The sequence below is a fragment of the Protopterus annectens genome, chromosome 8.part0 (assembly GCF_019279795.1).
Source record: "Protopterus annectens isolate FY-2018-M chromosome 8.part0, PAN1.0, whole genome shotgun sequence".
NCBI lineage: Eukaryota > Metazoa > Chordata > Ceratodontiformes > Protopteridae > Protopterus > Protopterus annectens.
In genome coordinates this window covers 1,899,805,077-1,899,830,020 of record NC_056741.1, presented here as the reverse complement: position 1 = coordinate 1,899,830,020, position 24,944 = coordinate 1,899,805,077, and the positions used below count along the sequence as shown (strand labels likewise).

The 24,944-nt window shown below is 41.3% G+C and overlaps 1 protein-coding gene across 2 annotated transcripts in view; it reads left to right on the top strand.

Moving 5' to 3' along the window:
* RSPRY1 (ring finger and SPRY domain containing 1) overlaps positions 1-24,944 on the top strand; it is a 1,565,455-nt gene that overhangs the window by 1,212,355 nt on the left and 328,156 nt on the right. For both annotated transcript variants that reach the window (XM_044081400.1, XM_044081401.1), the window contains exon 12: positions 12,255-12,357. In XM_044081400.1, the coding sequence (XP_043937335.1) occupies positions 12,255-12,357 (103 nt within the window). The remainder of the gene's footprint in view (positions 1-12,254; positions 12,358-24,944) is intronic.

Here is a 24,944-nt window from a genome sequence, read left to right as displayed (position 1 = left end):
CACCCTTAACCCTTCAGAGGACGAGTCGGTCTACCTTGAGGCTTTTGGCTCTTGCCCCTCCACCTCCTGGGTATCTCCTCCCTTTGACCCCCTCATGGATGTGGTGGCAAGGAAGGCGTGGACAGCCCCTGATATGGTGGAACCTACCCCACGAAGGCCGTCCAAGTTTATTACAGCTCCTACGGACAAAGAATTCTTATCCAAGGGCGTCTCTGTTGATGCTATGGTGGTGGCCGCAGCCACTAAGAAGGAATTAGCCGATCCTTCGGTACCTATCCATCCTCCTAATAAGGAATCTAGGACTATGGATAGGTACGGTAAGCGGATGTTCTCCTCAGCGACCTTTGCTATGCGTTCGCTGAACTACTTGTGTCACTTCACCCGTCTTCGGAGAGATATGCTCAAGGAAATGGGTGATGCTTTACAGGATCCAACAACTGAGGGGTTTCGAGACAAAATGAACTCCCAGTTGGCAAGCCTGAATTCAATCGTCAACTCCTCCATGCGGCTTATTTCCTATGCGGCTGATGGGGCGAGTAGGGCCGTTGGCACAGGTGTAACTTTGCGACGTCACACCTGGATGCGGCTTTGTAACTTTGTGGACCCTTTCAAGGCATCCTTCACCAATTCCCCTTTTGATGGTTCAGCGTTGTTTGGACCTCAGGTGAAGGACACGTTGACTAGGTGTGAACAGGATGGCAAGACTCTCTCTGCCGTGGGAGTCCGGTTTTCTACCCCTTCTAGACCGTATCCCAAGGGTCAGAAGGGGGGGGGGGGATGTGGTTCCGCAAATCACAGGGAGTCTCGCCTGATGCACGGAGTCAGTTCCCCTCTAGAGGCAGAGGGGGGAACAACAATAGACGCCGCCCTAGGGGCAGGGGGGGGTCCGCAAAATCAAGGTAGCAGAGTCTCTCTCTGACAAACCTTTTCAGCATCCCTGAGGAGCTGCCCGACTGTCCACCTTCGGAGGCAGTTGGGGGAAGATTATCACTGTATCCAGAAGCCTGGCTTTCTCTCACTTAAGACAAATGGGTACAGTCGATTATATCCGAGAGTTACAAAATTCCCTTTGTCCACATCCCATCTCAACCAAAAGGGCCCCTTCCAGACGTTCCACCTGGTATAAGGGAACAAGCAGCGCTAGAAATATCAAAGCTGCTGTCAAAAATAGCTATCCAGCCAGTCCCGGCAGACCAGCAAGGATCCGGAATCTACTCCAAATACTTTTTGGTTCCAAAAAAGACAGGGGACTGGAGACCGATATTGGATCTCAGCAGACTAAACAAGTCTGTAAACAAAACAAAATTCCGGATGGTCACACTTCAGTCCATTCTACCCTTCTTGGGTCAGGACAATTGGATGTGCTCAATAGACCTTCAGGATGCGTGCTATCATATCAAGATGCACAGACGCTCCAGAAGGTTCCTCCGCTTCCGGCTGGGAGCCAGTCACTATCAGTTCAGGTCCCTGCCCTTTGGTCTCACTACAGCCCCCCGAGTGTTCACCAAATGCATGGCAGTGGTCACGGCCCATCTGAGACGACAAGGATTCCAGGTGTTTCCATATTTAGACGACTGGCTCCTTACCGCTACCACCAGGCATCAACTTCTCATATCCAGAGACTACACCATTCATACTTGTCAAGCTCTAGGCATTTCCATAAATTTTGAAAAATCTGCCTTGTTGCCTTGTCAGGCTATTACCTTTATAGGCGCCACCTTAGACACAATTCATCTTTCCGCAAAGCTAACAGAGCAAAGAGTATCAGATATCCACAAACATGTTCACATTCTTCTTCAGTGCGACAGGATCAAAGCCAGGTTTGTCTTGAAGGTTTTAGGTCTCATGGCAGCTGCCATTACACTTCTTCCCCTAGCCCGCTTTCACATGCGGATCCTCCAGTGGATGCTGTTTTCTCAGTGGTCCTTCCAACAGCTCTCAGTGTCTCACAGTATTCTGCTGACCCAATCATGCAAGAAGCATCTATCTTGGTGGACGACCTCCCCTCAAGTTCTTCAGGGCAGATCCTTCGCCCCCCCCGGTTGCCATGGTGACAACGGACGCCTCCCTGATCGGGTGGGGGGGGGCATTGTCAGGGCAGGATGGTCCAGGGCACATGGCAACCTTTCGAAAGCCATTTGCACATAAATGTCCTGGAGATGAGAGCAGTACTTTTATCGTTGCAAGCCCTTCAGCACTCTCTTCCCACCGGGACTATTGCAATTCAGACAGACAATATATCTGTAATATGGTACATCAACAAACAGGACGGAACCAAGTCTTATCCCTTATGTCGAGAGGCACTCAGACTTTGGCAGTGGGCGATCTCATCTCAGCGGTTTCTGATAGCAATGCACATCCCCGGGAAGTCCAACGTGATAGTGGACAAGTTGAGCAGGGCCATACTCATGCCACACGAGTGGTCTCTCAACAGTCAGTGCTGGAAGAAATTTTTCAGAGATGGGGCCGACCTTGCTGCAATCTTTTTGCTACTCCCCAAAACAGCAAGTGTCACGATTTCTTCACCCTCTTTTCCCCTACCAGGTCAACCCGCCAGGGACGCTCTAGTCCACGATTGGCCCCAGGGACTTCTGTATGCCTTTCCCCCCTTTCCACTGATCTCTCAAGTAATTCAGAAAGCTACCGCATTGAGAGTCGACATGATCCTCATTGCCCCTTACTGGCCTTGTCAGATATGGTTTCCGTTCCTTCACCGGTTTCTGTTGGAGCAGCCTTGGCATCTGGATCCACTGCCAGATCTTTTGACCCATCAATCGGGTCAGCTGCACCCCTCCCTCCTATCTCTCAACCTCACAGCTTGGTTGCTCTGCTTCCTACCCTAGCCAGACTTCCTTTAATTTCCCATTCGGTCCGTAACATCCTTATAGCCTCCCACAAGTCTTCTACAAGAAGGATTTACAATAGCAAGTGGAAACATTTTTCCTTCTGGGCAGCAACTAATAACATAGACCCTTTCACTGCACCTATCCAGTCTATACTAGACTTCCTGGCTGAACTTTTTCACTCAGGTTCTTCTTCGTCTACTATTAGAGTACAATTGGCGGCTATATCTAATTTCCATGTAGGCTTTTCAGACTCCAGCATCATGTCTCATAAACTTTGCAAAGCCTTTCTAAAAGGTATATTTTTGCTCAAGCCCCCAATTAGAGACCCCCCACCTCAGTGGGACTTAAATTTGGTTCTAGCCTCCTTGATTCTCCCCCCCCTTCGAACCGGCCGCTTTCTGCTCTCTGAAATTGCTTTCATGGAAAACCCTTTTTCTAGTAGCCATAACATCAGCTAGACGGGTATCTGAACTTCATGCTCTTTGCAGTCCTCCATACTTAGTTTTCCACAAAGACAGGGTGTCCCTTCGGACCAACCCTTCCTTTTTACCCAAGGTTTCTTCTGAGGCGAATCTGAATCAGACAATCGACCTTCCAGTTTTCTTCCCTAATTATTCCAACAAGGCAGAACAAAAGTTACATTTCCTAGATGTTCATCTCCATCTTCGTTATTATTTGGATAGGACTAAACAGTTTAGGAAGTCTAACCAGCTATTCCTATCTTATGCGGAAGGGAAGATGAGCCTTCCAGTTTCCAAAGTGTCCCTTTCGAGATGGCTGGCCTCTGTAATTTCCTTCATTTATGAACTCAGACACCAAAAGCTACCATCATGACCTAGAGCTCATTCAACCAGGGCGTTAGCTACGTCAGTAGCCTTTCAAGACAGACTGCCCATAGATTCCATCTGTCAAGCAGCTACATGAGCTTCTCCTCATACCTTTATCTCACATTATAAATTGGATATGGCCTCCAGAAACCGGGCTAACTTTGGTTCCACCGTACTCAAGAGTCTGTTCCGATGAGCCACCCAGGATAAGGGTGCTAGGGACCGCGGTCCCATCCAGCAAGAATGAAGGCGAGATTGACAACTTAACATTGAGAAGTTATGTACCTACCATAACGTTCCATGTTAGTTGTCTTCTTCTCGCCTTCTTTCTTAAGGTCCCACCCTCCATCCCCCTAGCCTGGACAGACCGAGAGGATCCTTGGGATCTTTTATCTTCCACAGCATCAACCGCCTCTATTGCCCCTGATTGATAGTTATACAGGTAGTTTCTATAGAGGTGGATTTCATTTTTCTCTGTCTCTAGGAGACCAGCACTGCTATACTTTTAGCTATCAAACGAGATCTGGGTATTTACCGCCTAGCATTGTGGGATATAGGGGAGCCTCGAGCCGGTAAAAATAGCTCTCGAGCTTTAGTATTGGCCGAGTCGGAGCCGAGGATCAGCTCCGAACCCATCCAGCAAGAAAGACGGCGAGAAGAAGACAACTAACATGGAACGTTATAGTAGGTACATAACTTCTCAATTTTGCTGATTATCCCTCATGTCTGTAAACTCATGTTGATATCCTAGTGATTTTAACCTGCCACTGTTGATAAACCAAGAATTCTGTAATATCCTGAGTCAATCCTACTCTCCCCAGTTGTACAGGGATACTACATTTGCTGCTTTCCCTTCTGTCAGTTTTGCACTAGTCAGTGGTCTGTTCAAGATCTCTGTCAGGAAGTCTGACAACATATTGGCTGGAATTCTGGGGTCTCTTGAAGGTAGCCCATCTGGATCTTATGGCTTATCCTAAGGGCAGTCCTTGTTTCTTTTCCATCTCTGTGCTAGTGCCTGTCTATTGTTCTGCCCATTATGTTCTGCCTTCCTTCCAGTGTTGCACCCTCCCATTGCTTTCCTTTGTAAAGACTGAGAAAAAGTGTTAATTCAGTACATTTTCTTTTTCTCAGTGATCTCCTTGCCACCTTTGGTAATTCTGGCCAGTTTAGTCATTCCTTTCTTTGCTCTGTCACATACCTGAAAAAAGAAAAGCAAAAAGCATAGCCCTTGTTTTCCTTTCTTGATCCATTCTGCAAACTCCCCTTCAACTTTCTCTGTTTTGCTATCCTCGTACTCCCTGGCCACTGCCTTCCACCTGTTTTCACTGTATTTTCACCCTAGTTGTTAGTATTACATTCTTATGTAGCCATACTAGCCTTTTTTTGCCTCTCTTTCGAACCCTTGTCCTTAGCCTGGAGTACTGCTGTCCTGATCCATTTCCATAGCTCGTTCTATCCCTTGATGTATTCAAGTCTTGTAACTCATCCTTGACCATCTCCCTGAGCATAGCATAATCCACTTTTCTAAAATCCCAGCAGCTCTAAGCAGCTTAGTATCATGATCACAGTTGGCTAAAGGTGTCTTAACCTGGACATTATGACTGCGTCTGCATAGGTTAGGACTTCCAAAATTCTGTCTTTGCTGGCACAGTCCTGCACTAGTTAGCAGACCCCTTCTTGGCCCAAGGTCTCTGTCAGCTCCTACTCTCTGCCTCTCTCTCTGTAAACTGGAGCATGTAGGCATGTTCTATGTAACCCTTATTTGTTCTTATTCTGTCTACTGCCTAAACACCTAACCCACTCTATTACTTTTATTTTACTCTTCCTCCGCTTCCATCTTAGTCTAAAGGTATAATTGTTGAGATGTACCTTTCTAGCATGGCCACAGCTAGTCAGACCCTAATCGTCTCTTTTCTCCGTGTGCTGGCTGTCGGTACAGGTAATGCTTTTGAGAATGCTACCCCCCCCCCCCACCCCCCAGTAATCTCTTTTTTTGTTTCCTTGGTCCTGTTTGCTGTCACCTCAGCTGTCTCTTTTGACAGGTCATTAGTGCCCTATGTACCACAACATCTGCCCCCCCCCCACAATTTTCTTTCTGATTCTAAGCCTCCAGGTCTAATTATAGCGAAATCTGGTCTCTTCCTCACTTGACTGGACTCTTAATCTGCTTTTTGATCATGTATTCAGCCACCATAACCCCAAACATTTTGCTTCACCCTGGCTTTTCTTTTCTTTATTTTTTGCCCCATGCGTATCTGCAACCTTTTTGCATTTACTTAGCCCACTTTTTATCTGTCTGTCTTTATATTTATTTGTTTAATAGGTGTGTGGACTGCTCTGAGAACCTTTTTCAGCCATGACCTGGGCCGAGTAGGCACATAAAACAAAATGCACCAGTAGGGTGAAACTCAAAGTGCATAAAAATACACAGAAAACAAAAAGGTTATATGAGCAGAGGATGGTAATATATAAAGGTGTACAGTGACATATATCAGTACAATTAACTTATAAATATAGCAGTAGATGTTGGCTGTAGAGTGTGTGTGTGTGTGTGTGTGTGTGTATTTATATATATATATATATATATATATATATAAATATATATATATATTTGTATATATGTATATATATATATATATATATATATATATATATATATAAAATCTCTGTGTACACACACACACACACACAATAAACAGCAGTTACTTGTTACATTATGTCACGATGCAGGTGTATCAAACAGCAAGTTAAGGTACCAGAGGTTTTAGCAGCAACTTTACAGTTAAAGGGTCCATGTTCACACATGAGAAAAAAATAACCCAATTGGTGTTAGAAGGCTCAGGTTCAGTAATAGTAAAGTGAAGATACTAGGTGGGAATTATCCTGCATCTCTGAAGCAGTTGCACTTATTTTTGATAAGAAAATGGAAATTAAGAGACTTATTCAACATTTTAAGATTGTCAGTTTATTTGAAATTTTCAGGCAGGGATCTTTTTTGATAAGGATCTCTTGCAAGTATCAAGGGAAAGGAAAGGTCTGTGCAACTGAAGCAAGTAAGAGTTACGTAGGGGATAAGTAAGGAGTTTTAATGGCTAGCTTGTTGAGAAATGGTGGCAATAAGTATATAAGAAATAAGTGTATTAAAGTGAAGAGTAGCCCTAGAACCCTTTGCTCAGTGTAGTACAATGTTTAAAAGGTAAATGAATAAGCATTTGATTTTCTGCAGTTTGGAGCTAAATTGTATTTTGTGTAGTACAAAGGGTAATGATTGGAAGTTGCTATTCTGGGAAATAACGTATTAATAGCTGTGGATGAACTGGTTTTGACAGTTACTAGATGTTTGATTTTATATGACAGTCTTAGTTGAGTTAGTTCTTTTTGTATTTGTTTACAAAAGGTGAACTACCAGTCAAATACAAGGCCTTCTAAAACACAGGGAGCAATACCCAAAGGACTGTTATAGTGAGATTTTGTACATGTTGAAGTTTTTATCAAGTACTAAGTAGAGTAGCTGAGATTTTCTGAGTATTTACAGTGAATGTATTATGAAGCCAGTTCCAGATGGCAGTGATGTCATTTTGAAGCTCATTTTCCTGAGTAATAGGATTTTTATTGGCAGTGGTGACTATAGTGTCATCTGCATAGGTAATTATTTTGGTACTTGGAAGGTTCCAAGGAGGATCATTTATGAAAAGAGAAAAGATTAGAGGACCAAACACAGAACCTTGAGAACTCCTTTGCTGAATATCCCTGACATGTGGGTATTACCTGCTGAGAGGTTAAAAGAGAGGGAGAGCTTTTAAAGCATTGCTGTAGCTGAAGGAATAATTTTGTTTCTTCAAGTTTAAGTAGTAGGGTGCTTCCTGTCACTGAGAATATATTTTAAGATGTAATTAAGAATTTGGTGATAAAATGATCTTTTGTACAATTTTAGTGCAGAGACAAAAGTTAAACATGGGTTGGAAGTTATTAGCTGTGGAGGGTAGTGGTGACTTTTCCTGTTGGTAGGATTAATGCGTTTTTAAAACTGTGGGCACTAATTTGGTCATTGTTTAAATTAAAAAGAAATAAAATATGTTTATTTAGCTACCTACCCTAAACATTTTGGAATGTCCATTTTGGTTAAGAGTTGGCATAATGGTTAAGGTGTTACTTCAGACACACAAAGTACAGGGTTTGATTCTCATCTTTGAAAAGGAAATTAGGCTTAAAATGGTTTGCAAGGGCAACAAGCCTAGTGCTTACTTATGAGTGTGTTTTTAGTCAGGCCCTAATGGGCTTAATGGATAAGGCATTTTTACCTCCTAAGCCAGGAGTCACATCTGGAGTAATATAATCTTGATACAAGTAGAACTTTTTTAGGAGAGACAGTTGACATAATGGTTAATATCTTAATCTCACTGATACAAAGTACAGGGTTTGATTCTGACGTCTAGTTATTAGCTAAGCTTGTAATAGTGTACAGACTGATAGTTTGATATTTACCTATGAAAGAAGAGATGATAGCAGCAGTCTATTTTCACTTTGATACTATTAATGACCCTGAACTGAAATGGTTGTCAATTTTCATTTTGGTCTCACTATTGGTGATGAGCCAGTCATCCAGATAAGGAAACATGCGGAACTCGTGCATTCTGAGGTGACCTGCTCCCACTGCCATACATTTGATGAACACCCTGGGAGCTGTGGTGAGACCAAAGGGCAGCGTTCTGAACTGGTAATGACTGGCTGCTAGCTGGAAATGTAAAAATCTCTTGGACTGTCTGTTTGTGATAGTACGTGCCCTGGAGATCTATTGAGCACATAACCAATCATCTTTTTCCAGAAAAGGAAGTATACACTAAATCATGACCGTCCAAAACTTTGTTTTCTGAACAAAGGTGTTCAGGTTGCTGAGATACAAAATTGGTCTCCAGTCCCCTGCCTTTTTTGGAACTATAAAGAATCTTGAGTAAGTTCTGGATCTTTTCTGGTCTGAGGGGAAATCTTAGATTACTCTTTTGATTAACAGTTTTGTATCTGAATTGCTGCTAGTTCCCCCTGACTGGGTGGAACATAGGGGAGATTTTTGGGATTTAAGGGAAGATGGGAATATGGGATTATATATCCTCTGGATATAATCCTCTGCACCCAAATGTTATTTGTTATTTCTAGCCAGACTCTCTGGTGCAGTGATATGCAACCCCCAATTTCCTCCAGAGGGGAACAATTGATCCTCCTTTCCAGAGCACTGGAAGGGTTTACCGAAGAAAGGTTCTCTGGAACCCTGATTGCTGAGAGGGCGGCATCTGTCATTTGAACTTCCCCCTCTGCCTCTTGGGGAAGGACCTCCACTTGTGTTATGGAAATTCCCTTGTGATTTTCTGAACCACATCTTTCCACCCCTTCTGTGATTCCTCGAAAAGGATCTTTGGGGGGGGGTGGTGGTGGAAAAACGTATGTCCACGCAGAAAGGGTCTTTCCATCTTTCTCCCACCTGGAAAGTGTGTCTCTTACTTTGGGGCCAAAAAGGGAGTATCCATCAAAGAGAGCATTGACAAATGTAGACTCAAAAGGCTCTGCAAAATCGCATAGACTCATCCAAGTGTGTCTCCTAATGGCGACACCTGAACTGACTACTCTTGAGGTTCCTTCTGCCGTATTGGAAGTAAGCCTCATAGAGGAATTGCATATGGCTTGTACGGTTGCCAGCTGAGAAGTGATGAATCTTTCACATCTTCAGACGTCAATTTTCATTTTGGTCGCACTAATGGAGATGAGCCAGTCATCCAAATAAAGAAACACGCAAAACGGGTAGACTGCGAGGATACCTTAAAACTCCTTGATCAGATCCCTCTGAAGGACTAGTAAAGTGTGCCAAGTAGTTCAGGGATCTCAAGGCAAAGGTCGCTGAAGCATAGACACACTTCCTGAACCTGTCCATCGCTCTTGACTTCTTGTTGGGGTGGAGGGACGGAGGTATGCTAATCAGCAAGTTCCTATTTGATGGCTGATGCCAACAACCATGGCGTCAGCCAGTGGACCTTTGGACAAAAAAGGCTTGGTTTTTGGTGGGGACATGATCTTGTCTAGTTTCTTTGGAATGGGGTCAGTGGTGTCAGGTCCTTTCCAGGCCTGCTGCGAGACTAATTCCAGGAGCTCAGCAGTGAGCAGGACCACCCAGGAAGTTGATGGGCCAGTACCAAAAGCCTCCAGTAACACAGATTCCTCTGACGAAGGGTTGTTGGACTTCAATATCTCCAGAATGTCTCTGAATGAGACATCTTCAGGAGGTGACCATGGGAACCCTTTGCCCTCATCAAAAATCTGTGTCCTCAGTGACTGATTCAGGGGAATCAGTACGCTTCCTCTTGCATAACCTCTTCTTAGGGACTTCCTCTGTGGGAGACTCCGAGGAAGTATCAGAAGAGGTGGGAACATCCTTGTGTAAAGTCTGGGGTTTTGGTAATTGCTGTCCCTGTAGAGAAGTTAAGTCTCATGATGCAGAGGTGGGGGAGCAGAAGACGTAGGATCCAAATGGGAAGGCATCATCTGAGTCTGAGGAGTAGGCAAAGCTCTCTCCAGTACCCCGAAAGTAGACCGTTTCAGAGAGCAGTAAAGACTTGGATATGGGAAGAAAAAAAAAAGCTGCTGATCCATAGTCCCTCCCCATTCTGAGGATATCCACCCTGAGGCCAAAATCGGATCAGAACTGACCATCACCGAGGCTTAAACATGCAGAGGCGGCTCTGGCGTTCCCAGAGTTGAATGCCACACCTTGGACCTGACTGGGCAGAAAGAGGTCCAAGAGCTCTGCAGATCCGACTGGATCAAAGAGCTCAGAGCAAGTCTCAGTTCCAGGGACAGTAAGGTCCTCATATCCAAAGCAGATGGAGCCAGACAACTTGGAACCAATGGCTCTGAGACCTGGGCTAGAATCAGAGGAGGAACTAACAGAGGAGGGGTTTCTGACACTAGGGTCTCCTGATCCAATGGGGTAGGAGCTGAAAAGGGGACAAACTAGCTATGCGTCAAGAGCAATTTCCTCACTAGCCTCTCTACATCTTCGTCACTTAGGCTCCTGGTTGAACGGGTAGACAGAGCAGATGGGGACTTAGATCTTTCCAAAAAGGGAGATGGCATCGTTGATGAAAAAGGATCCACCGAAGGAGAGAATCTTGTTCTGGGTAACTTGAAGGTAAGATCTAAGGTCTTTGGATCCTACGAATCCTGCTTTTTTGTAGACTTTGCATCTGAAGAAACCATTGGATCTGAAGGGGAGTGCTTCAGCTTTATCAGATTCAGTATGAGAGCTGGATCCGAGAATTTGGATTTCTTCCTCATTGGGTCTTAACTGTAGGATCCAGGGATGGCCTTTTTATTGATTTTCCTGATTTTGATGACATAGAAGATGAGTTGAGAGATGTAATAGCTATATTTTTAGCTTTTTCTCTCTCTCTTTTTCTTTGGCTGGTCCAGATATGGCAACGTCAAAGGACGAGGGTAGAAGTCCTTTCAGTATTAATTTATTTCAGTGACCTGACAACGCTGTTGAGTTAAACACATTGCAAATTGCATAACTCTCTTGGAGGTGATGAGAACCTAGATAGAAGAATCCCTCTGTCCACATTTCTGACACTTTTTAAACCCTGCAGGGCTTTTCCCTTTGTCAGCCATAGTTTCAGACAAGAAAAACAGCAACACAATACATATATATATATATATATATATATATATATATATATATATATATATATATATATATATATATATATATACACCCACACACACACACATTTAGAAGAAATACTTTTTTCTTCTTTCTTTAAAAAAGAAAAAGAAAAAAAAAGAAACAGACTATGGTTTTATATAGGCAGTAACTTTGTCAAGCAAAACACAAGAGCACTGCCTGTGTCTGCCTCATCTTCCTTGTGTCAGTTCGAAGGATTTTGATGGGACCTATTTTGCATACAATTTCGGGGGGACTTATCCCTGCAAAAAATAAATAAATATTTTTCAGCAGAATTTCTTTGATCTATAAAGAAACAGTTATGGATAGATTGACATGAAACCCGACCTGAGTATGTAAGCATCTGCCTGCTTGAAAACCTGCAGAATTTCTATCCCTCTAGACCCACTTGTCTGTGGTGACAGGGAATCACAACACAGAAGTTATCAGTATACTTCCTTTGAAGAGAAAAGCAGGCAGTCCACTAATTCTCAGCTTGAAGTCTTAATCTTGGCAGTGTTTTGAACGGTTGCACTTGTCATGGCGTTTGTTTAATCATGAAATCCCCTTATCTGTCTATGTAATTTTTATTTTACATAAGTTAATAAGGTAAGCACACTGGTCCAAAAACCCTTTTCAGGCATGACCCGAGATGTTAAGTCATAACAAGTAATGTATGGCTAAAGAAGCCATCAACATAAGTGATGATTAATGCTCAGACTTAGAAAAACTGCTCCATTTTATTACAGACCAAATTATAAGATTCAGTATGACTTAGTAATGAGTAAAATTACAAAGCATTGATTGTGATTGTTGTTTCTAAGATGTAATAGTTTATGACAAAAGTCTGTTCCTTCTTGTTTCTCTTTACAGGAGATGTAGTAGGCTTTCTATTAGATTTGCACAAAAAGCAAATGATTTTCTACTTAAATGGAAATCAGCTTCCTCCAGAAAAACAAGTCTTTTCCTCAGCCACGTAAGTACTTTAGTGTAAGCATTTTAACTTCAGTGTGAAATTAAGTTATTGATGAAATATAAAATGCTGCAGTTTTTTCTGTTTATTTGAAACCGATTAAGTAGTAGTAGTTTTAGGAACTCTTAGCGTTTTATCATGCTGTAGTACTGAATTATGGCATCTGGTGAGTTATATTCCACAATGCATTTTGCACAAGTCCATCTGTATTTATTTGGGCCATGTATAGCCCAAGTAAGTTGTGTTTTCCTGGGTGACATCATGTAAGGGGTATGTCCATAGACTTTAAAGGACTGCTCATTGCACATGTGCAGTTAAATCAATTTCCAGCAGTTGTATGCCTTTTAGTTATAAATTTATTGGCATGGATATCCCAGGAGTTCAGTATGTCTACAGGGTTACATGAGCTGGATCCTTTGTGGATTACTGCAGTGATCTGAGAATACAGTACCAGTCATCTCCTAAAAACATTTGCCGATAGAGTGAAACTCCTGATCGGCACGTAGTGCACCAGTTGCAGTGGTATAAAAAGGTAAGCCATCAAAACATGACAAAACACTTTAAATAGATAATATCCCTTCCTAGGAGCATGCAGCAGTCAAAGGCTACACTATACAGCTGTGACTTAAAAACTACTTATGGGTAGAAGCCGAAAAGCATATGTTTTTTATTGTGTCTTGGCCTTATGTTAAGTACTGATTTTCTTACTTAACTTGCATATGATTAATTCAATTTTTGGATTTACTGTGTCCCAAAATGTCATGTTGGGCCATCTGGCTATACTGCAGGGATCATGCATGCCCATTTGCTTTCTTGAGAGTATGAGCTGACCACAACAGCACAGTCATTATTCATGCAGCTAGCATGGGGATTTTCTTTTTCAGTTAAGCTCTAACCCAACCCCAGCGGGATGATTTATGAGCCCACCAAAGAGCACTACTGTACTTTCTCCTTCTCTGTGTACATACATTTTACTCACGCAGACATAAAGAAGGCTGCTCTGGTGATGCAGCTTGACAGAGCATGTGCCTGTATCCCCAGCCCATATGCTGTATTTATTTTATTTTATTAACATTTGTTTACCAGGAAAGTCCAACTTGGAATGAAGCCAATTTTCAGCAGAGGCCCAGGGAGAAATGTTCCAAATGCATGCCTTTGTAAGGTTGGAGGAAACCAGAGCATCCGGAGGAAACCCACATGAATGTAGGGAGGACATGCAGATTCTGCACAGAAGCCACCTCAGCCGAGAATTGAACCAGAGAATGTTTTGCTGTGAGGCGACAACGCTACCGCTGCACCAATATGCCATATCCTGTGTGTCTGTCCTTCAGTGGGTGTCAGCATTGCAGTGACCACATGGACAAGCATATCATCAGCCACTTATTGCCATCCTTTACAGGCTGCACCAAAGGCCAGGTTGGTCATTGATTCCAGGTCATCGGAGATGCATTCAGGTCTTCATCCTCATGCGCCATGGAGCTGACTTGCCATTTTTTAATTTTTTGCAGGGGTACCTGAAAAAAATGTGTTCCTGATTTGGACTGAAAGTATTGCAGAACTGTTTTATTTATTTATTTGTGGTTTGTTAACCGGGAAAGTCTACTCGGCCATACAGAGCCCATTTTCAGTGGAGGCCCAGAGAGAAAAGCTCTTCAGTACAATAAAAAGAAAATTACATACAATGGTAATGTACAATTATCAAGCAAGTAAGGAAAAAAAAAAAGTTATCTTGATTGACTGACAAGCTGCAACATTGATTTGAAGATTCTAAATCTTCCTCCAGTTCTGTCCTATTTCCAGATTTTGTACTAATGCATATTTTGAATGGAAGATGGTTAATTCCAGTGTGTATAAAGAATAAACTGATAGCTGTTTATTGTTTGGTTTTAGTGATCTTCATTCACTGTTAAAACAGAACAATGTTCATCGCGTTTCACTGTTGCAATAATAATTCCTTTGGATTTCCTTCTGTGGAAGCCCTTGCCCATCCCAGGTACCAGAGACGGTTTCCCTTCTAGACTTGTAGATGCCTTCCAGAGTCAGTGTGTAAGTGTCATCAGCCAGTGCCATTTTCTCAGTTCTTTCTTGCTGTCAAAGCCAATAAAAATCCTTTGCCGACGGACAGTCCAAAGTCAGAGTTTGAACTGCGATTACGATAAGCACCGTTAGGGGACTAATTTCCTTATTCTTTCTACTGTATGGTTAGATGCCCCTTGTTAAGAACAGTATTTACTTGAGTGTAGGCAAGAAAGCTTCTGAAGCAAAATTTTTTGGGTTGCTGACTGCTAGGAGGCAAATAAATCTACATCTAGAAGTCCCATCTCTGAGTTAGCCTCTAGAATACTTGTCTGTCCAGATTCTTTTCATGAAAATTGGAAGCCAACTTGCTCAGTTGATATGTGGTGTAGTTTTAGCTAGAAAGTAAGCAGGAGCTTCTAGCTGGTGTTCCAGTCTCAAGGGAAGGTCCCAGGTTGTTATAGCCAATCTGCAGAGATTTTGTTTTATTTTATTCATCTGTGTTAACCAGGTGGGCAGGCTGGCCTAATGACAACCCAGGTGCTGAAGAGCATAAAGCATAGACATATATAATACAAATCACACAAAATACAGTTAATTACAAAGCCAAAAATACTTGAGTTTAAAGGAAAACTCCACCTTAGAACTCCAAAAAGTTTTTTTTCATTGTATCTTTGTTTTCTTTGCCTTTAATGCCTCAAAATCACTCAAATTGCTTATTTTACAATTTTAATGTGTTCCCTTAAAATGGTAGATGACGTGGCCTGCCTTGGTAATGTGATCTTGTTTTCTTGCTTTCACTCCTTCTTCCCAGAGTACATTTCAAGTCCTCTTTATATGAGTCATGCTAGACATAAGGAAGTGGTGGTGTTTTCTCATGCCATTAAGACATAGTGGCAGGACTGTGAAGCACTGTCATCTAAACACACCATCTGTAACAGCTACTTTAATGTTTCCCTGACTGAGCCTCATTTATGTGTCTGCCATAGCTTGTTCTATGCTATAAGCTGTTAGCTACTTCCAGCAAAATAAGTTAGGTAAATAGTGGGCTTTTGTAATGAGATTTTTTTGTACCTCTAAAAAAAATTGACAGACCTTTCCCAACATTCTCATGCCATGGTGTGAAAACTCACTTTATTAAATGATCCTTGCTGTATCATATACAGCTGACAAGTAGTAGGACTCCAAACTGTCTGTCTGCTACTTCCCAATTCCTTCAGTGGGAAGTTTGTTTCTTTTTCATGAATGATGCAGAATTAAAATGTGCTTTACTATTTCGTTATTGTTTTTCTCTCATGTTCACCCCCCATTTGTTTTCCTATTTCATATGCATTTATACTTTGATAACCAGGAAAGTGAACTGGTCCCAGGACCCTTTTCACCTACAACTCGGGCTACATTGGGAAATATAATAACAAGTAGTAAATGTACTTAGCAATACAAAGAAAAAAATAATGACATAAAGAAATTGACAAAGATTGCATGTGCAACACGTAGCCAGTGTGTGACAGTGAATAAATAAAACATTAAGCAACATTTACTAGAATTTATATATTAATAGTGATTAACTCTACAATGTTAAGTTTATAGGTAATGAATTGTATGCACCCAAGTTGCACATACTATATGTGTATATATATATATATATATATATATATATATATATATATATATATATATATATATATATATATAGATAGATAGTTACCTATCAAAACATCGAATGGTCATAACCTCTAAACTCAAAACATCAAGACCCTAACATCTAAATTTAAAACATCTAAAAGTCATAACATCGAATCTCAAAACATTGAAAACTACAAAGCAACTATAAATAATATCCCACACACTGTTTACTATGTTTTTGCACCCCCCCCCCAGTAAATTAAATATACCAACTCCGAGATCGCACTGCAGTGGGGTTAGTGCGATCTTGGAGTTGGTATATTTCATTTACGGGGGGGGTTGGGGGGTGCAGGGGGCATCTGTGTGTGCGTATAAAAATGTATGCAGCATGTATGATACTATATGTGGGATGCAGTACTGTGTTTAAATGCATGTCTGTGTGTGTATGTGTGTGTATTTAAACACAGTTAAGTACTTTGGATTTCATTTTCTTAATGTTTGTAATGCAGGAGCACATAGTAAATGTACATTAAAGTAAATTCAGCTGTATATTATGGTTGCCATCAGTAGTCACATTTCCTCTGTAGACTACAAAATGCTTGTGCACGCTAACAGTGGTAAGGACTGACTCAACGTCAGTGAGAATCTGCATGTACCAGATATGCGTCATCCTCTAGAAGGATGCCACCAAAAAAAAGCAAAAAACGACCTTTTTATCAACAGTATCAGTGTACCTAGTTAATTGGGTTGCCCCTTGTCTCTGTTTCTGCAGTTCTGGCCGGGGGGGTAATGTATTGATACTTTACAAAAATGTATATTTTCTGATTTTTGCTAAATGTCACAGAAATCTCTAATACTACATTTAAGTTATCTTCACATGCAAACTATTATAAATAACCAACATTTAAAGCTTAGTATGTCAATACTGTGTTGCTGCTTATGTAAATTTGTCAGAAGAGGTGACAACTGCCTTTAAACCCCTGACTGATCCAAGTGCTTTCTTTTGCTATGAAAGGGGAGTGTTAAGTTATCCTCCTCTCTGCAATAAAAACAGTGGAAAACAGTTCCACAGCTTTCTGTCTTTTTTTTTTAATAACAGCTATTGTGTTCTGACATTAGCAGGATTAATTGCCCATCTAAGATTGACAGCAGTACCTGACAGGAGAAACTACAGATTTAACTGTGTCTGTGATATGTCTTGCAGGCAGAGACAAATTACTTTGCAAAGTATATGAGAAGTTAAGCTTTAAAAAAAAGTAGATGAGCTTTCCTTTCCTTTGATTCCAGTGCAAGGAAGTAAAAGTTTTAAAAAGTACAAGCAGGTTGCTGGCACATACACAGTACTGGAACCATATTGTAGGGAGAAAATTAAACTAAGTATTGAGTTAAACTGTAGGAGAGGATGGAGATTTCCTTTAAGTAACCTAAATGGAAAATACATATACAGTGCCAAAAACTCTGATAATACAGCTGAAATAATTTTTCTTTCTATTGGAGTTAGGTGATTTATCAAGAAAGTACACTTACATGGTGTATACATTGATGTTCATCATATTGATCACTGCTGCAATAGCCTTAGTTATATGGGTTATATCCTGCCAAGGATAAAATAGCTGGCTAGCTTCCAAAGCTTTAGGGCACCTACCACATGCCCAAACTATCAGGCTGCTCTAGTTGAGTTGATTAAAAGACAAGTTTTGTCACCAAGGACTTCAGAGCTTTACTGCCGCTGAACAGTAAGCTTCTGTGAGGTTTTCAGGGATTGATGGTCAGCTTGTGCCATTCCGTTGCTGGGCAGAGAAGTTCCCTGGGGGGTGGGGGCTTCCATTTAATAATGTTCCTGAAGACGGAAGTATAAATAATAAAATTATTTTAAAGCTAGGAGTTTGTTTTAATGGAGAGTCATGAGACTGTACTATACTTTTAAATGGGAGCAGTCTTTTTTTTTCCTGTCAGTTTAAAAGCTGTTTAAAGTAACTGAAAAACATTTTTTATAGGTTCATAGATTAGTACTAGGCTAACTGCTCTTGTGGGCGATTTTAAGCCTAGCCAATTACCCCATGTGAGAATCAAACCCTGCACCTTGTCTTTGTAAGGTAAACACTTTAACCGGTATGCCAACCTCCCACCCTATGCAGACACATTGTGTTTTACTTTGTGGGGTTTGCATGGTGTTTAAGTGCTTTTTACTGTGTTTGTCTGTTTAAAAATTGACTTTTAAACACACTGTTTTACTTGTATTCTGCTTTTAATTGTATATTTAAACTAGGAAAGACACCACAGCTGTGTCTGTTGTGAGCCACACATAAATTTAAACAAGTTAGTTAAGGTTAATTACTTGTGAACTGAGGGTGAAGCATGAGCTAAACCTTCTGTTTAAGGGGTAAAATAATACATTTCAAGGCTTTACTAGAAAAACTCAGTCAGACTCTGCCATAGATTGCTGTGAGGGAAAGGTTAGTTTGTTCTTGTTTTCTCGTACTTTGTATTGTTTCATTGAATTCTTCTATTTTGAGAGTATTGTGGTTTCTTTTCTTTACAGAGTTTTACTTGTATTTTGCTTTTAGTTACTAGGAAAGAGACCACAGCTGTGTCTCTTGTGAGTCGCACAGAAATTAAAATCCCCACCCCACCCTGGTGCTGTTGTGTTTTTAAACTCAGCTGTCATTCTAGTTTCCTGTCCCTTATGTTAATTTGACCACATATTTCCTTCCTTTTCCTCTTTCTTTAGCTGTTGTCAGTAAGCACAAAATTGTCATTTTGTCTAATCACTCACCTTCGGCTATTTAAATTTATTGGCCATTTCACTGTTTCATAGAACTAGAATGCAAAGTGCCCAACCCCTTCCAATCTGTCTTGCTCTTTTAAAATTAGTGGCTGTCCACTTAAATAGATAAAAGTTTAAGTTACCCTCTCTTTTATGTCTAACTGCTTAGTGCACACTATAGCTGTTAAGATATTAACACATTTTCCATCCTCAACCCCTTTTTCTCATTTTGCATGTGGGGTCGGAATATCACTTCAACAGTGACAGTCATCTCGAGCCAAGGTTTACACCGCTGGGTGGCTAGCCCTGCTTCATCCTTACCACTCACTCGCACACACACTTGCACCTACAGCCAATTTATCTTGCCTTTAAAATCTGTAACATCTAGTCCAAGACCACCAATTATTAGAGGGCTCACATTCTGGCTGTCAGTAGTCATCTTGGAATTAGTACTTCTGCTTTGCTCCTGGATAGAAGCAGCTTAGCGATAATATTTATTGGATATCTGTGATCACCAGAAAGCTTAATAACTGCTTCATAGGTGCCAGCTTTGAATTTGTGCTTATATTTTGCTCCTGGTGGGAGAAGAAGAGTGCATTGATTCCTGATTGTTTCTGATCGGGCAGTAAGTGACTGTGTTGGACCTTCCTGATTGGTCTGGTTACTATTCAAAGCATATACCAGGAAAAGGCTACAATAAGACTGGACTCTTGCATCATCTGGGACAAGACTGTTGATCACCAAAGAATCTGTGGCCCGCTTCTCATCTTGGCATTAGTGTTACTGTTTTGCTTATGGTGAGAGAAGAAGCAAAGGAGCATTGTATCCCTGCAATTTGAAGCTGTGGTAAGTCCAGCATTAGCAGTAGTAGCCAGGTAGTATCCATTCAGGTAAGTCTTCATCACTCTTGACCAAGCTAATTCTTTATTTTCAGTAAGTACTGTTTGATTTGCTTCTGTCTAACCCAACTTCAGAATATTTCACCAAAGTACTTCACCCATATATCATCAGGGCAGCTAGTTTGCAGTGGCAAGCACTGCCTCCAGAGTTGCAAACCAGATACTGCTGACATTATTTTATATTCTCACTGCAACCATCCAATAAGCAAAGAAGGGCCTTTTGCCATGGATATGAACTTTCCCACTGTCTCCTTTTCCAGCTTGGTGGCTTTGGGCATCCTGAGGCAATGCAGAAATTACCTCATGTTTGCTTACAACTAATTAATAAGTCTCAGACTGATATGGTATGTGAAAACTGTATTTACACAATGTCACTGAAGGCAAGGCTCTCACAAAAACACTCCTAATATCAGTCAGGTTTTCAGTAGTGCACACGCTGCACCCATCAAACACAGTATAAAGCAGACGCATGGACCCACATATGCTGAGGCACTTAAATGTAAACTTCCTAAACCCCAAAAACCTCTTATATGAAGTACACATAACAAATACCCTGAGCAGGCCCAAATGCACTCTTTAAAAGCAACACCCACATTAACACATACAACCACATCTCATGGAGCCTGTACTTCTAATCCCATAAGGCAAGTCACCTCACAGTCCAACATTCTGGTCATTGGAGACTCCATTGTGAGACACACTGATGTTCCTCTCACCAGGCTGAGTGTGGAGAAAGTCATGGTCATTTGCTTATCAAGGGCCAGGACTTACCACATTACGCACGCACTCTGGTCACTGGACCACAAGTACCAGTATGACTCGGTCATAGTCCCTGTTGGATGTAAATGACCTGAGATCTACCTCCCTTGACTCTATGAAGAGAGACATAATAGAGCTCTCAGAATGTCTCCCAGGCTGGTATGAGCCTAGCACTGAGCAGCATTTTACCTTCTCCAGGAATGATTCTGCAGTACGAACAAAAGATGCTGGACATTAATAATTGGCTTAGTTTCTGGTGTCATTTTAAGGGTGTGCAGTATTTGTCAACATGGAAGGAGATGGTCAAAAGACCATGCTGCTTTGCCAGGGATGGTCTGCGCCCCTCCTCTCTAGGTTTTAAAATATTAGCTAAAACATTGTCCTCCCTTGTAATGCTTTTTTAGGCAATGCCAAACTGAAAGTACTTCTGACATAGCAAATCAAAACCAAGAAAATCAAAAGGTGTTACTGCTCAGTGCTAAGTGTCTAAACAAAAAACTCCAGTTTCTACAAGCTCTCCTCACCATAGCGAATGCTTACATCTGTGCAGTCACTGAGACATCGTTTAAAACTGCAGAGAGCACACCAGCAGTGCAAGGCTATAATGCTTTCCAAATATTTAGACCAGCTACAACACAGACAGGAACTAAAGTTGGAGGTATTTTACTTTACATCAGAAATAAATATACTTCAAAGCTGGTCAGACAGGACAATGCACTTGAGATTCTCCACATTCAAATCACCATAGGCAAAATCCCATACCACTTCCTTGTAAACTGTAGGTTCCCCTGTATGACCCAGGAAACCCATGCCATGTATTTAAACTTATTGGAAACGCTTACCATCCAGCCAAATACCATATTCATGGGTGACTTTATTATACCACAATTAACAGGAAATCCTATGCAACACCACACGTACAGACACAAAGATTCCTGAACCAGATTGTTAGTGTACCAACTGGGGTGCAAACATACTGGATCTGATCCTTACTAATATGGGAGAGTGCTGCACATTCCCTAGTGTAATGTCTTCTCTAGTAAGATCCGACCATAGAATGGTCTCCCTTGAAGTAAAAATAAAACCTGGAACCCATGCTAACCTTGGAGTATTCAGGAACTATTCTAAGGCTAACTTCCTTCCATTAACTGATATCCTGGCAAAAGTTCAAGACCCATAAACTGTGAAGAGACTACTGTCTAAGCAGAACTGTTCACAGAAACGCTATAAAACCACCAGGAAAAACTACAGAACTCATAAAAAAGATACCCTGGTGGAATCACAACATTGTTAAGCTGTATAACAGAAGGAAGAAAATTATGGCAAAAAATTATGAGGTGCAACACCCAGCAGAATAGAAACACTCTCATCAAACTCAACAAACAACTCAGAGGAGAAATAACGTCTACCATAGCCAAATTTGAGGTAAATTTGGCCTCCCAGGGCAAGGACAACCACAAGGCATTCTTTAGCTATGTCCACAACCTCAAAGGCAGTATACACTTGTGTGCAGAGCTTATTGTTCATGGGCCCACCTATTCTGAGCCAGAATGAAAATAAGAAGGATTCTTCATGCTCACCAAATGATGTATAAAAATCAGTGCATACCAAGATTACATGTTCCCTGTTCCGAAGGAGGGATGGGCCTCCTTGAAATTGTTCACATGTATAGATATGCAGTCGTGGGACTCCACACATATCTGCTGACCTCACAAGACCCAAATGTAGTGGAAGTTTTGAAACATGAGGAAAATAAATCTAAGATGACTTCTCTGCTTAATCTAGCAGAAGTATATCGGCATCTAGCAGGTATAGAAATCAAACCAGAAATAGGTAAAAATTAGGCAGTAACTGAATGTGCCAAAAAACAAAAGAAAGAATATAATGTGAAGGACCAGATGAGAAGGCAAGAAATGTGAAAAATGCATAAATATAGTTGCAAGTATAGAAAACTTCTGGAAGAACCTCATGTTGATCAGGAACAAACGCAGAAATGGTTAAGGAGAGGCGAATTAAAACCAAGAGATGAAAGGTTAATATTGGAGGCCTAAGACAGTGGGCTGCGTACATGCTGGTTTACAAAGTCCATTGAACATGTGGGAGAAACTCACAAATGTAGGTTTTGTAAAACCGAATTGGAAACAGTTGATCACCTCGTTGTTGCTTGTGCCATACTAATGCAGAAGGACTGTATACTGAAAGGCGTAGTAAAGTGGCAAGACTGTGGCACTGGGGATTGTGCAAACATTACGGTACTGAAGTGGCTAAAAAACACTGGAAACATGAGCCACAAAGCATCATAGAAAATTAAGTCTACATCACATGGGATCACCCATTACTAACAGTTCAAAAGATAGATGCCAGAAAACCGGATATAATGGTCCATGAAAAGAAGACAAAAGTAGCCTTGATCATTGAAATCACCACACCCAGTGACTACAGTGTGATGCATAGAGAGAGAGAGACACAAAGTCGGAAAATATCAGGATTTGCAGGCAGAAATGAGAGCAATGTGGAAGAAAGATACCCAGACAGTTCCAGTAGAAGTAGAAACAACGGGTCTTATAAAAAAGAATCTACAGTCGTGTTTAGACATGTTACCAATACATGTAACCACATATGAATTGCAGGAGGAGTCATTACTGGTGACATTGCAGGTACTGCGAGGAGCACTTCTTGACATCAAAGACTGAAACAATACTAATTTCATGAACTTTAATCATACTTTGACTTAGGAACGGAGTCCATTCCCATCATGGTATTAGAAACCCAAAAGACTTGGAGAAATTAAAAAAAAAAAAAAAAGCTAGAAGATATAGCAAAGCTACTGGCCAACAAATTCAGCTCCAACTTTGTCCCTCTCTCTTTCTCAACCTTTCCTCAGATAATACCATCAAATCTAATTCCCCCTACTATCACTAGGGAGCAGGTCTTTAATGCTCTCTCTAAGGCCAATAACACTGCATCAGTGGGTGCAGACAGTATCAAAGGATGCTTTCTTAATAGTGTGAAAGATGACCCATCAGGCCATTAGGAGTTGATATTTAACAGTAGCCTCCAAATAGGCTTCATGCCTCACTAAGGAGAACAGCAACAGGCATCCCTGTGCACAAAGGTGAGTCATCTACATATCCTAGAAACTACAGATTTATAAGTCTCACTAGTCTCATATGTAGAGCCATGGAAAGAATTATCATAGAAATTATCAATAATGACATAAGAAACCTCCAGACACTGGACTTGGTCCATATTTGGTTTCATCAAGGGCAGGTCATGCTTGCTCACGCCTGTTGGACTTATTTCAGAATGTCACCAAAGCAATGGATGAGGGCAGAACAGTTCACACTACCTTCCTTGACCTGACCAAGGCGTTTGACACAGTACCCCACTTGAGCATTGTTGACAAACTTAATAGGTTAACTATTAACACATGTCCACACAGTGGATAGTCAGAGTTCACCTCTACAAAGTGGCCAGTCACAAGTGGAGTCCCCCAGGGATTGGTTATGGAACTGCTGCTTTTTGGAGTTTACTTCTTTGAAGTCAAAGCCAATATCAGTGGCCTCTGGCTGACTGTGTGCAGGTGATTGCAAATTAGGAGCAGTCATAGAATACCCCACTGACACAAATATACTCCTGGAAGAGCTGACACAGACAAATAGCTGGTGTCAGAGCCATAGACTAAAACTAAATGCCAAGAAATGCATAATAGTATCCTTCAGGAAGTCATCTACCCCTGTTAACGGTCATATTGACAACACATCCCCAAGAGTTGACCCAGTAGTCGGAGACTTGGTGACACACACACAAACAGTAAACTAGTCTTTGACCATCATGTGTCAGGAGTAGTGAGGAAATCATTCTATGTTGCGTGACATATAAACAAAGATATGGCATCTAGGTCCAACAAGGTCATTGTTCCACTGTATTCAACATTCATCAGGTCATTGAGTCCAGTGCCCCCTTTGGTATGTACCTAACCAGGCGCATCCAACACTTAGAACATCCACAGAGATTACTCACTAAAAGAATGCACTAAAAGATACAAGTTACAAGTAGCATGTCCTTTACAGATCATCTGAAGGCCCTAAACCTGTATTCTGTCTTCTACAGGCTGTTAAGAGGAGATCTATGCCTGGCATACAAAACATTGTCAGACCCCACCTTAATGGACCTCCTGCATATGCTCAAAACAGTACCAGAATTTACCAGTTCTAAAAATTAAACTTTGTCTGTGATATAAATAGGGCCTGCTGGAGAGACAGGTATGTCTCTCATAGACTACCCCTTCTGTGGAACAGGCTTCCCATCCATGTGAATCCCTAACCCAGTTCAGATGTAACTTTGATAACTGGATTGAGAACAGGAAATTCATGCTTGGTTTAGCTTATTCGTCAGTAATGGAAACAAGCAGCCTGTAAATGTTTGATCTTCCAAGCCCCTTCTTACACTGTTCAAGGGCAGCAGAACTTGAGAGATTCAAGATAAATGAACAATTTAACTTGTTTGATAAAATTTTACAC